The 13,518-nt window shown below is 43.0% G+C and overlaps 1 protein-coding gene across 5 annotated transcripts in view; it reads right to left on the bottom strand.

Annotated features, from left to right (window-relative positions):
* Positions 1-13,518, bottom strand: part of ttll7 (tubulin tyrosine ligase-like family, member 7) — a 272,031-nt gene that overhangs the window by 45,686 nt on the left and 212,827 nt on the right. For 4 of the 5 annotated variants that reach the window (XM_069939351.1, XM_069939355.1, XM_069939350.1 and 1 more), the window contains one exon: positions 4,645-4,773. In XM_069939351.1, the coding sequence (XP_069795452.1) occupies positions 4,645-4,773 (129 nt within the window). The remainder of the gene's footprint in view (positions 1-4,644; positions 4,774-13,518) is intronic. The other variant, XM_069939353.1, reaches the window with a different exon arrangement.

Below are 13,518 nucleotides of genomic sequence, written 5' to 3'. Positions count from 1 at the left end.
AAGGATGTGGATTGTGCTAATGTGAAAGCAGGAAACAGAAGACAGGCCCAAGAGTTGAGCCGTGGAATAGAGCATTGATGGCACCTAAGTTTCAGGAATACAAATAATTATGTTATTGGATGAAGTCTTTGCTGTAATTGGAAATTAGATATATTGTAGATTATGGAAGAAAGTCGGGAAGTGAGGCTGAGTGGAAAAAAGGGATCAGCTCTTGATTAAATAGTGGGGCAGACTCAATGGGCTGAATGGCCTATTTCTGCTCCTTTGTTTTATAGCCTTAAGTTCATTCAGAGCCAGCTCTTCAGCGCTTGACGTCCTGCTTTGCGGAAACTGCCAAAATGTTTGGCCTGGAAGTCAGCCTGAAGAAAACTGAGGTCCTCCATCAGCCAGCTCCCCACCATGACTACCAGCCCCCCCACATCTCCATCGGGCACACAAAACTCAAAACGGTCAACCAGTTTACCTATCTCGGCTGCACCATTTCATCAGATGCAAGGATCGACAATGAGATAGACAACAGACTCGCCAAGGCAAATAGCGCCTTTGGAAGACTACACAAAAGAGTCTGGAAAAACAACCAACTGAAAAACCTCACAAAGATAAGCGTATACAGAGCCGTTGTCATACCCACACTCCTGTTCGGCTCCAAATCATGGGTCCTCTACCGGCACCACCTACGGCTCCTAGAACGCTTCCACCAGCGTTGTCTCCGCTCCATCCTCAACATCCATTGGAGCGCTTACACCCCTAACGTCGAAGTACTCGAGATGGCAGAGGTCGACAGCATCGAGTCCACGCTGCTGAAGATCCGGCTGCGCTGGATGGGTCACGTCTCCAGAATGGAGGACCATCGCCTTCCCAAGATCGTGTTATATGGCGAGCTCTCCACTGGCCACCGTGACAGAGGTGCACCAAAGAAAAGGTACAAGGACTGCCTAAAGAAATCTCTTGGTGCCTGCCACATTGACCACCGCCAGTGGGCTGATAACGCCTCAAACCGTGCATCTTGGCGCCTCACAGTTTGGCGGGCAGCAACCTCCTTTGAAGAAGACCGCAGAGCCCACCTCACTGACAAAAGGCAAAGGAGGAAAAACCCAACACCCAACCCCAACCAACCAATTTTCCCTTGCAACCGCTGCAATCGTGTCTGCCTGTCCCGCATCGGACTTGTCAGCCACAAACGAGCCTGCAGCTGACGTGGACTTTTTACCCCCTCCATAAATCTTCGTCCGCGAAGCCAAGCCAAAGAAAAAGAAGAAGAAAACAGTCATAACATGCACTCATTGTTGTAAACAGAAACTGACTCGTTGTTAACTAAGTTTTACTTACAGATAATTGATCCTCCTATTTTGTAATCAACCTTTATCTTGACAGTAGTAAAACATGAAAGATTTGGAAAAGAGACGATTCCTTTAACTTTCCAACAAGAGAAGGCTTGATCAATTATAGACGGTTGAAAAAAATAATTAAGAGAAAGTCAAAGAACTTCCGAAATTTAAACCAAATCCTTAATGTATGTTTAAGTCTTGGGTTGAAGGTGCGTCGACTAATCTTAGAAAGGAAGAGCTGTTCCCAATAAAGAGGCAACTGGACACCTCTGCATGGAATTCAATTCCAAATCTACCCAATAAGGACATTCAAATTGATCAGAATAGTAGATCCGGAAAATAATATAACAGATGTTAACTGCCCAATATAGAGTCTAAGATTAGGTAAAGCCAGACCACCATCTTTCTTTAAATTCTGCAAATGGAATTTACTCAATCTGGGATTCTTTTTATTCCAAATATAAGAAGATATTTTAGAGTCTATTTTATCAAAAAGGATTTTGGAATTAAAAACTGGGACTGCTTGAAATAAATTCAAAAATTGAGGTAAGGTTATCATTTTAATACCATTAATTCAACCTATTAAAGATAAAGCCAATGGAGGCCATTTAGAAAGAAATTGTTTCACATCATCTATCCAAGGAAGAAAGTTTAATTTATATAGATCTTTAAATGTTTTGGTAATTTTAACCCCAAGATCAGTAAAATGATCTTAAACCACACTAAAAGGTGTGTGATTGTAAACAGGTACATGTGTGTTTATTGGGAATAATTCACTCTTATAAAGATTCAGTTTATATCTAAATTGGGAAAGCAAAGACAACATTGGAGGAATAGATGTCTCAGGATTAGAAATATGTAACAGATGTGGAAATGTTGTTTCCAATGGTAGGGGAGTCTAGGATCAAAGGGTGCCCATTTAAAACAGAGATGCAGAGGAATTTCTTTTGCCAGAGAGTTGAGAACCTCTGGAATTTGCTTTGGAGGCCAGATCACTGGGTGCATTTAAGGCAGAGATTGATAGGTAACTGAATTGTCAGGGTATAAATGGTTCTGGGGAGAAGGCAGAGGAGTGGGGCTGAGTGGGAGAATGGATCAGCTCATGATGGGATAGCAGAGTGGACTGAATGGGCCAAATGGTCTTCTGGGAAAGATTTAAAGGCAAGGTTTTCACACAGAGGGAGGTGGGTTAATGGAATGAGATGGCAGAGGAAGTGGTGAAGGTGGGTACAATGACGATGTTGAATAGACAAGAACATGGATAGAAAAGGGGGAAAAGGAACATGGGACTATTGCAGGCAAATAAGATGGAAGAACTTGGATGACATGGCTGAATTGGACCAAGGACTGTTTCCATGCTATGTGACTCTGTGACTTCAAAACCTATGCAGCGGAGAGGGTCTTGTTCAACTCCAAGTGGTTTCCCAGTCATGACCAGGCCTAGGGAGGAAAGGCAGCCCTGTCTGCTGCCTCTGGTGCTCCATGTGAAATGAATAGGTTTCATAGAACATTATAGCAAAGTACTGGCCCTTCGGGCCTCAATGCTGTGCCAACCTATGTATTCCTACTTCATAATCATCTAAATTTCTTTCCTCCAAGTGCCTGTTGAAGAATCCCTTAAATTCCCCTAATGTTTCAGCCTCCACCACCACTCCTGGCAATACATTCCAGGAACCCACAACTCTCTGTGGAAAAATCCCTGATTTCTCCCACTAAATTTTCCTACCTTCACTTTGTACTGATTATCTTCATCCAGTGAGCATCTACAGAGGGTCATTCACTCAGCACTCTCTGCATCTCCACGGTCTCGCAAGACCCCCACAAGGAAACACTACTGCTGCTGCCCTGAGTAGCCATCCCCCTTCTCACCAGCATTCATCTCTTTCCCTATTGAACATCACCACGTGTTCCATATTGTAAACCTTTGTGACTCCACGTATTGAGCAGGGTCGCAGCACGGACGAGTTGGTCTGAAGGGGCTGTTCCATGCTGCCTGACTTTCCTGACCCCCTTTAAGCCTCCCTTCTGCTGTCCAATATGGAGAGTCAGGCTTCACACAAGCAAGCTCTACCTCATCCAGACCAATTACCCCGGGCACCTTCAACATGTTCTTGGGGGCTGTGAGTCACATGGCATTGTCCTTGTTGAAGGTGCCCTGTGGGTGTGCCAGCCAGTTCACTGAGGAACTTCCTCAGCCTTGATACTCACATGGACTTCAGCTTGATGGACAACAACTTGACCTCACGACATTGAAATATTAACTTTCCACAGATCCTGCCTCACTTTTTCATGGACAACAGCACAGAAACTGGCCTTTCAGCCCATCTGTGCAAACTATTATTTTATCGAGTTCCACTGACCTGCACCCAGTTCATATCTCTCCAACCTATGTACCTCTCTAAATTTGTCTTCAATGTTAAAATTGAGCATGCATTCACACTTCAGCTGGCAGTTCGTTCCACACTCCCACCACTCTCTGTGCAGAAGTTTCCCCTAATGTTCCCCCTAAACATTTCCCTTCTCACTCTTAACCCACGTCTTCTAGTTCTTATTTCATCCAACCTCAGTGGAAAAGCCTTCTTGCCTTTACTCTACCTCTACCCTTCATCATTTTATACACCTCTCTCAAACCTCCTTTCATTCTTCTATGCTCCAGAGAATAAAATCCTAACCTGTTTAGCCTTTCCCTTTAAGTCAGTTCCTCACGTCCCTTTACACTCTTTCAATCTTATTGATATCTCTCCTGTAGTTCGATGAACAAAACTGCACATGATACTCCAAAATTGGCCTCATCAATGTCTTGTAAAACTTTACTATAGCATCTCAACTCCAATACTCAATACCTTGATTCATGAACGCACCAAAAGCTCTCTTTATGACCCTATCTACCTGTGACACCACTTTCAGGGAATTATGTATCTGTATTCCCAGATCCCTCTGTCCTACTGCACTCCTCAGGGCCCAACCATTTACCACATACGTCCTTTCTTGGGTTGTCCTTCCAAAATGCAACACCTCACACACTTGTCTGCACTAAATTCCATTGACCATTATGCAGCCCATTTTCCCAGCTGGACCAGATCCTGGGCTGCACTAATTACAACTGTGAATATTTATTTTTCTGTACTTCTCCCTTTGGCTGTCTCAGTATATTGTTTTAATTTAATTTATGCCATTATATTTGGTGAACCTTGTGCACCAGTGTGGCTGGAGCAAGTAAGAATCTCGTTGCATCCGTACATTGTGCTTAAGTGTATGACATTAAAACTCTCATCCTCCTCATTGCTGGACTACCTTCGTCGGAGAGCTCACTCACTTCTCTGGTCCCGATGCTGAACATGCTGAGCCCTGGTCTTCTCCTCTGCTTCACTTCCACTGTTGCGTCGAAGTTCGGTCTCGGCCCAAACCTGCCTGCCCTCTTGCTCGTTCTCCCTGTCCGCCCCTGCTAAAAAAAAAGGTAACAAGAAAGTTGTAGTTCTACTTATAATACACCCAGTGAAAATGGAGAGAGAGAGAGAGAGAAATAAAGGAAGATTGAAAGAGCAAGAGAGAGAGAGAGAGAGAGAGAGAGAGAGAAAGGGTTGGGGGGTAGAAATCAGGTAAGCCTATTTTGGAGTTTTGGAGAGAGGTATTTAAGTTTAGCCCCTCCTATCCAGGGAGGAAAGAAAAACCAATGGGAAAATATGATGATTTCTGTTGATCCTACCAAGCCCATTTCCAGTACTACCTCAGTTAGTGGGGTGTGTACAAGAGTCGGGTGCTTTCGGGTGCTTTAGAAGAACACCTGCCAGGAATTTACACTTGGGAGGAAGCATTTTCCCCAGGGATCTTTGGGCAAGACCGACTGAAGGGTTTTCCGTAACAGTTGGTGCGAGTGGAGACATTTTTTTTAATTGAAAGATTGCTTGGGTGATGAGTCAGCTGAGGACAGCCTTTTTGTTTATCTGATGATACTGTACGAGTCTTACTGAAACCCCAGGATCGTACAAATCACTTTGTTCAGCCCCCTGGCTGAACCTCAATATAATCTGGTTGAAGTCTCAAGCTTTGCATTCCTCCAGTGCTCTCTGTGTGTGGTTTGCACACTCTCCCTGTTACTGCTGGGGTTTTTTTTCTGGTTTCCTCTCACATCTCAAAGGCATGCAAGCTGTTAAATGGAAAAGGGCCCCAGTTTGCAGGTGAGTGCTGGAATCTGAAGGGGGAAATGGGACTAATATAGGATTAATGTAAAGAGTTGGCCGATGGCTAGCGATCACCTGGAGAGCTGAGGGGCCTGTTCCTGAGCCATATCAATCTATGATGTGGAGGGCAGAGGGTCCTGTTCCTGTGGTGTATGACTCCATGATGCTTTATCAATAATCATTTTCCTGCATAGCTTTCCTTTCAAAACAGACAATTTCACATGTAGGCAATGACTTTGGAAAGAACCCCTCAATGGTAAAAGATTATGCCCTGCCTCTCCCTGTACGTTTCTTCATGCCCTGCACTCTGTCCTAGTTACATTGTACATTGCACCCTGAGGCTAACTGCAAGACTACACCCTGCCTCTTTGTTATTTTTGCAGGACTTGTATGGGTAGACTTGCCTGAATAGCATGCAAACCAAAGCTTTTCATCATATCTTGTACACCTGACAATAAAGAATTCAAGGTGGGAGTCTGCAGATCAGAATAAGCTTTATTGTCATAACGTGTCATGAAATTTGTTGTTTTGCAGCAAGAGAATTGTGCAGAATAAGGTGTCGAATTAGTATGAATTTTACATTACATTACAGCACAGAAACAGGCCCCTTTGGCCCTTCTAGTCTGCGCTGAACCATTATTTTTTTCCCAGTCCCTCTGACCTGCATCCAGTCCATAGCCCTCCATCCCTCTCCCATCCACGTACCTGTCCAAATTCCTCTTAAATGTTTAAATTGAGCCCGCATTCAACACTTCATCTGGCAGCTTGTTCCACATCCCCACCACTGTCTGTGTGAAGATTTTCCCCCTAAACCTTTCCCCTTTAACACTTACGCCATGTTTGTATCTCACCCACCCTCAGTGGAAAAAGCCTATCTGCATTTACTCTATCTATTCCCCTAATAATTTTAAATACCTCTATCAAGTCTCCCCTCATTCTTCTACATTCCAGGGAATAAAGTCCTAACATGTTTAACCTTTCACTGTAACTCAGTTCCTAAAGTCCAGGCAACATCCTAGGAAATCTCTGCACTCTTTCTATTTTATTGATATATTTCCTGTAGTTCGGTGACCAAAACTGCACACAATACTCCAAATTTGACTGACCAATGTGTTATACAACTTTATCATAACATCCCAGCTCTTGTACTCAATACTTTGATTTATGAAGGTCAATATTCCAAAAGCACTTTTTATAACCCTGTCTACCTGTGACACCACTTTCAGGGAATTCCTAGGTCCCTCTGTTCCACCACACTCGTCAGTACCCTACCATTTACCGTGTATGTCCTTTCTTGGTTTGTCCTTCCAAAATGCAACATCTTACACTTGTCTTCATTTAATTCCATCTGCCATTTTTCATCCCATTTTTCCAGCTGGACCAGATCCCTCTGCAAGCTATGAAAACCTTCCTAACTGTCCACAATGTCTCTAATCTTAGTGTCATCTGCAAACTTGCTGATCCAATTTATCACATTATCAACCAGATCAACAACAATGTCCCAGTACCAATCCCTGAGGCACGCCACTAGTCACAGGGCTCTAGTCTGAGAAGCAACCATCCACTTCTAATCTCTGGCTTCTCCTGTCAAGCCATCGTCGAATCCAATTCACTACTTCACAATCAATATCTAGCATTTGAACCTTCCTGACTAACCTCCAATGTGGGACCTTGTCAAAGGCCTGACTAAAATCTGTTTAGACAAGATCCACAGCCTTCCTTTCTTCAACTTTCTTGATAAGCTTCTCAAAATACTCTAAGATTGGTTAAACATGACCTACCATGCATAAAACTATGTTGACTAACCCCAATCAGTTTACAAATTATATATCTGATGTCTTAGTACACTTTCCAATTATTTACCTACAGCTGATATCAGGCTCACTGGCCTATAATTTCCAGGGTTATTGTTGGAGCCTTTTTTAAACAACAGGACAACATGAGTTTCTCTCCAATCCTCTGGCACCTACAACCGTGGGTAAGGACATTTTAAATATTTCTGACAGAGCCCCTGCAGTTTTTACACTACCATCCCTCAAGGTCTGGGGGAATATCTTGTCAGGCCCTGGGGATTTATCCACCCTTGTTTGCTTTAATACAGCAACCACTTCCTCCTCTTTAATCTGTACAGGTTCCATGACCTCCCTGTCTGTTTTCCTTACTTCCCATGACTCTGAGTGAATACTGATTAAAAAAAACTTTTAAGATCTCTCCCATCTCTTTTAGCTCCATACAAAGCCAACCACTCTGATCTTCAAGGGGACCAATTTTGTCCCTTACTATCCTTTTGCCCTTAATATACCTATAGAAACCCATAGCATTTTCCTTCACATTCTCTGCCAAACAACCTGACTTCTTTTAGCCTTCCTGATTTCTTTCTTGATGTTTTTCTTGCATTTTTTTATACTCAAGTGCCTAATTTGCTCCATGTTGCATCTACCTGTTATACACCTCTCTCTGCTTTCAAACCAGTTTCCCAATATCCCTCGAAAACCAAGGTTTGCTAGCCTGCGAACCTTGCCTTTTGATCCTGACAGGAACATACAAACTTTTGTGCTCTCAAAATTTAACCTTTGAAGGTCCTCCATTTACCTCACACATCCTTGTCTGAAAACAGTATCCCAGTCCATGCATTCTAGATCCTTCTTCATTTCCACAAAATTGGCCTTTCTCCAATTTAGAATCTCAACCTGAGACCCAGACCTATCTTTCTCCATATTTGACTTGAAACTAAAGATATTCTGGCCACTGGGCCCAAAATATTTCCCTACACATACTTTTATCAGCTGACATCTTGTTCCCTAAAAGTATTGCAATCTCTCTAGTTGGTACCTCTGAATATTGATTTAGAAAACTTTCCTGAATACTTTGACAAACTCCAAACCTTCCAGTTCTTATACAGTATGGGAGTCCCAGTCAATGTGTGGAGAGTTAAAATCCCGACTATCACAACCTTGTGTTTCCTGCAGTTGTCTGCTATCTCTCTACAGATTTGCTCCTCCAATGCTCGTTGACTATTGGGAGGTTTATAATACAACCCCATGAGTGTGGTCATACCTTCCCCAATCCTCAGTTCCACCCATGTAGTCTCAGTAGAGGATGCCTCTGAACTGTCCTGCCTGACCACAGCTATGATATTTGTCCTGATAGGCAATGCCACTACTCCCTCTTTCATCTCCCCCCCACAACCCCCTCCCCACCATTCTATCTACGGAAGCTTGGAATATTGAGCTACCAATCCTGCCCCTCCTGCAACCAAGTTTTATTAATGGCCACAATGTCATAATTCCACGCTCTAAGATCATCTGCCTTTCCTACAATACTCCATGCATTAAAATAGATGTACTTGAGAACATTTCCACCATGCACAACCGTTGACTTCTAATGGTGCATGCAATTTTAACATCATCTTTTCACTTCTCCACTTCTCTATCTGCTCTGACACTCAGGTACCCATCCCCCCGTAAATCTAGTTTAAACCCACCAGAGCAGCACAAGAATATTAATTCCCCTCCCGGTCAGATGCAAAACATCCCATCGGAACAGGTCCCACTTTCCCTGGAAGAGACCCAAATGATCCAGACCCCTGAAGCCCTCCCTCCTGTACCACGTCTTTAGCCAAGTGTTAAGCTGCATTATCCTCCTATTTCTAGCATGTGGTACGGGTAGCAATCCTGAGATCACAAATTATTCAAAATATTCTGTAATACCAGATTAAAAATTAAATAACTAGTGCAATAAAGAGAAGAGGTGAGGTAGAGTCCAGAGGTTCATTGTCCATTCAGAAATCTGATAGAGGTGGAGGAGAATCAGTTTTTGTAATGTTGAGTGTGTGTCTTCGGGCTCCTGTCCCTCCTTCCTGAGAAAAGGTGCTGAGATTCTGGTACAATGTGGTGAAACATGAAAGTCTTCAGTTCCTGTGATTGTAGTCAATTCACATAAATATTGGAGGAACACATCCGATCTCGCAGCGACCATAGATAAAGATATATTACCAATGTTTCAGGCCTTGGCGTTTGAGTAAAAAAAGACCTGTCTGTATTAAAAGGGAAGAATGGGAGGGGAAGGAGTATGAACCTGCAGTCAAAGGATGTTAAGTGGATATGATAAGAGGGCAGGAGAGAAAAGGTGAGAATTGATTAGAGGAGAGAGGAGGTTGTATTAGACAACCAGATAGAGGGAAAAGAGAGAAACAGCTAGAGGAAAAGAGAAAGAGGGGAAAATAGGAAGGGGGGTCTAATAGGAACCAGAGAAGTTGATGTTAATGCCATCTGGTTGGAAAGTGCCCAGAGGATGAGGCGCTGTGCCTCCAATTTGCAGGTCGTCTCAGTCTGGCAGTGCATGGCACCATGGACAGACACGTCGGCAAGGGAATAGGACAGGGAATTACAATGTACAATATGCAATGCATCTAATGAAGGGCTCAAGCCCAAAACATCGACGTGACATTACTTTCCATGAATGTTTCCCCACCTGCTGAATTCCTCCAGTGCTTTTTGGGTGGTACAGTTAGCATAGCGGTGAGCTGTTACAGCGCCAGCAATCAGGACAGGGACTCAAATCCGAAGGAGTTTGTTCGTACTCCTCGTGTCTGTCTGACTTTTCCCTGGGGGGGCTCTGGTTTCTACCCCCTCTCAAAACATAGGTCAATTGGGTGTAATTGAGCAGCACAGACTCTTGGGCTGAAAGAGCCTGTAACCGAGCTGTATGTCTAAACTTGATTTTAAATTTAAAATGCAAAGAATTTAAATTTAAAATGTTGTATATTGTAATAAAACATTCAAATCCAATTGACACCATTTGCATTCCACTGAGGGTCATCAGTGTCCCATATCTGCTGGAAAATGGAAGGATACGTCCTCTCTTGTAGAACCCGCCCCTCTCCATCCCCCATCGTTATCTTTCCACTTGGTCACCTCAGGATAAGAATGAGGTAACAAACCTTACACCCCTAAGCTTGGGGCTCAACAAGCACATTTTAGAACAAGAGTTTGGGCACCTTGTTTCTGCGGGCCCTCCCTCCCCACAGCCTTGACATGTTGTTATCATCTCTCCTGCATTCACCAGCAAATCCTCCCTCAGTCATGTAGGATGTTGTGGACATTACACCATCTGACTATCATTAAAGATTTCTGAAAACGTGTATATATCACAATATTTATTTTCCACCTGTCTATTTATATATCTCCAACATAAAATTTAAAGAATCTTGCCAGTGGATATCAAGGAGTTAGAAGGGAAGGTTCTTCTCTGGACCTGTGAGCATCTGAGCAGTTCCATCCCGCCATTTAGCTTGGATCTTACAGCCTTCTCTCTTTCCAGTAAACGGGGGACGCCTTTTACCTTCGAACTCCACTAACTGTTCTAAGCCCCAGACCTCTTGTTTGCTCCTCTAGTGTGAGGTCAGAGACATAGAATTGGCCTGGGAAGGATAAAGTAGACAAGTTGAGTTTTCAATATGCTCTCAGAGAATCACGTAATGTTAAAGTGGACCTTTGCAAAACGTGAGAACTCCGTTACAGCAAGAAGCACTGACTTCTTGTGGCTTGCAAATCATGTACTTTAATACATAAAGACCCCTGAGTTTCCAGATCAGATTGCAGGGTTGGCTTAACAGTTAGCACAATGGCTTTACAGCGGCAGCGATCAGAACCAGGGTTCCAATCCTGTGCTGCCAGTAAGAAATCTTTACCATATAAATATATACAGCACAGAACAGGCCAGTTTGGCCCTACTAGTCTATGCCAGAACAAATCCCCACCCTCCTAGTCCCACTGACCAGCACCTGGTCCATACCCCTCCAATCCTCTCCCCTCCATGTAATTATCCAGTCTTTCCTTAAATGTAAATAATGTTCATGCTTCAACCACCTCCGCCAGAAGTTTATTCCACATCCCAACCACCCTTTGCGTAAAGAAATTTCCCATCATGTTCCCCTTATAATTTTCCCCTTTCAATCTCAAACCATGGCCTCTGGTTTGAATATCCCCCACTCTTAATTGAAAAAGCCCATCCACGTTGACTCTCTCTGTCCCTTTTAAAATCTTGAACACCTCCATCAAATCCCCCTCAATCTTCTACGCTCCAGAGAAAAAAGCCCCAGGCTGCTCAACCTTTCTCTGTAACTCAAACCCTGAAAGCTGATAACATTCTCAAAAACCTCCTCTGCACTCTCTCTATACTGTTTATATCCTTCCTGTAATTTAGTGACCAAAACTGTACACAGTACTCCAAATTTGGCCTCATCAATGCCTTGTACAATTTCATCATAACCTCCCTACTCTTGAATTCAATACTCCGATTTATGAAGGCCAACATTCCAAATGCCTTCTTCACCACATCATCTACCTGAGTATCAGCCTTGAGGGTACTATTTACCATCACTCCTAAATCCCTTTGTTGCTCTGCACTCCTCAATTGTCTACCATTCAATGTATATGACCTATTTAGATATGCCTTTCCAAAATGCAACACTTCACACTTATCCATATTAAATTCCATCAGCCATTTCTCAGCTCACTCCTCTAGCTTTCCTATATTTCTTTTTAAGCTACAGTAATCTTCCTCACTGTCCACAAGACCACCAATCTTTGTATCATCTGCAAACTTACTTATCCAATTCACCACCCCTTCTTCCAGATCGTTAATATATATAACAAACAATAGTGGACCCAGGACCGATCCCTGAGGATCTCCACTAGTCACCGGCCTCCAATTGGACAAACAATTTTCTACCACGACTCTCTGACACCTCCCATTCAACCATTGCTCAATCCATTTCACTACCTCCTTATTTATACCTAATGCCTCCACCTTTTTTCCTAACCTCCTGTGGGGAACTTTGTCAAAACCTTTACTAAAGTCTAAATAGACAACATCCACAGCCTTCCCTTCATCAACCTTTTTTGTAACCCCCCTCGAAAAACTCTTAAGGTTTGTTAAGCATGATCTACCCCTGACAAAACCATGCCGACTACTTCCAAATATTTGTAAATGCCATCCCTCAGAACACTTTCCATCAACTTACCCACCACAGACGTCAGATCACAGTCTATAATTTCCAGGCTTACATTTGGACCCTTTCTTAAACAGTGGAACAACATGCACCACCCTCCAATCCTCTGGCACTACCTCCGTGACCAGTGACATCCTAAATATCTCTGTTTATGGCCCCACTATCTGTATACTAGCCTCCCTGAGTGTCCTTGGGAATATTTTGTCTGGACCTGGAGATTTGTCCACCTTTATCTTTTTTAACACTGCCATCACTACATCCTCGGTTATCCTTATATGATTCATGACCTCCCCACTATTTTTCTTTACTTCAACTGGTACAATATATTTTTCCCTAGTGAATACCGAGGAAAAGAAATCATTTAAAATTTCCCCCATCTCCTCTGACTTCTCACTCAGCCTACCCTCCCTATCTACAAGGGGTCCAATTTTATCTCTCATTAATCTTTTACTTTTAGTGTACCTATAGAAACACTTTGGATTTATTTCTACTCTGTCTGCCAAAGCCTCTTCGTGCCTCTTTTTGGCCTTTCTAATTTCTTTCTTAAGATTTTTTCTACACGCATTCTCCCCGTGTCTGCGTGGGTTTTCCCTGGGGGCTCTGGTTTCCACCCACCATTAAAAAACATTCCAGGGTTTAGATTCATTGGGCCAGCTTGTGGGCCAAATGGCCTTGTTACCATGTTGTACGTCTAAATTTAAAATTTAAAATATGTCCATATAATTCTCTTGGGATTTTTAATCAGGATTGTGCCCCTTACCCAATGGTTAACAGTGTTTAACTATCTTACTAAATAAGGAGGTTCCTATCAGCTCCAGCTGATATCAAGAAGACAACTTCTGTCTTCCAGTCAGTATTTTAAAACTTACATTGTCAATCATATCTATACTGTTAACAGGAGGCCTCGTTTTATGATGTCACGTTTCCCACCATGCAACAGCATGCTCAGTACATGCATTCATTGCATCTTCCCTGTTGCCTATCCCAATTCGAA

This window comes from Narcine bancroftii, chromosome 5, assembly GCF_036971445.1.
Source record: "Narcine bancroftii isolate sNarBan1 chromosome 5, sNarBan1.hap1, whole genome shotgun sequence".
NCBI lineage: Eukaryota > Metazoa > Chordata > Chondrichthyes > Torpediniformes > Narcinidae > Narcine > Narcine bancroftii.
Note: the sequence above shows the minus strand (reverse complement) of the source record. Positions and strands in the feature narration are given on the sequence as shown.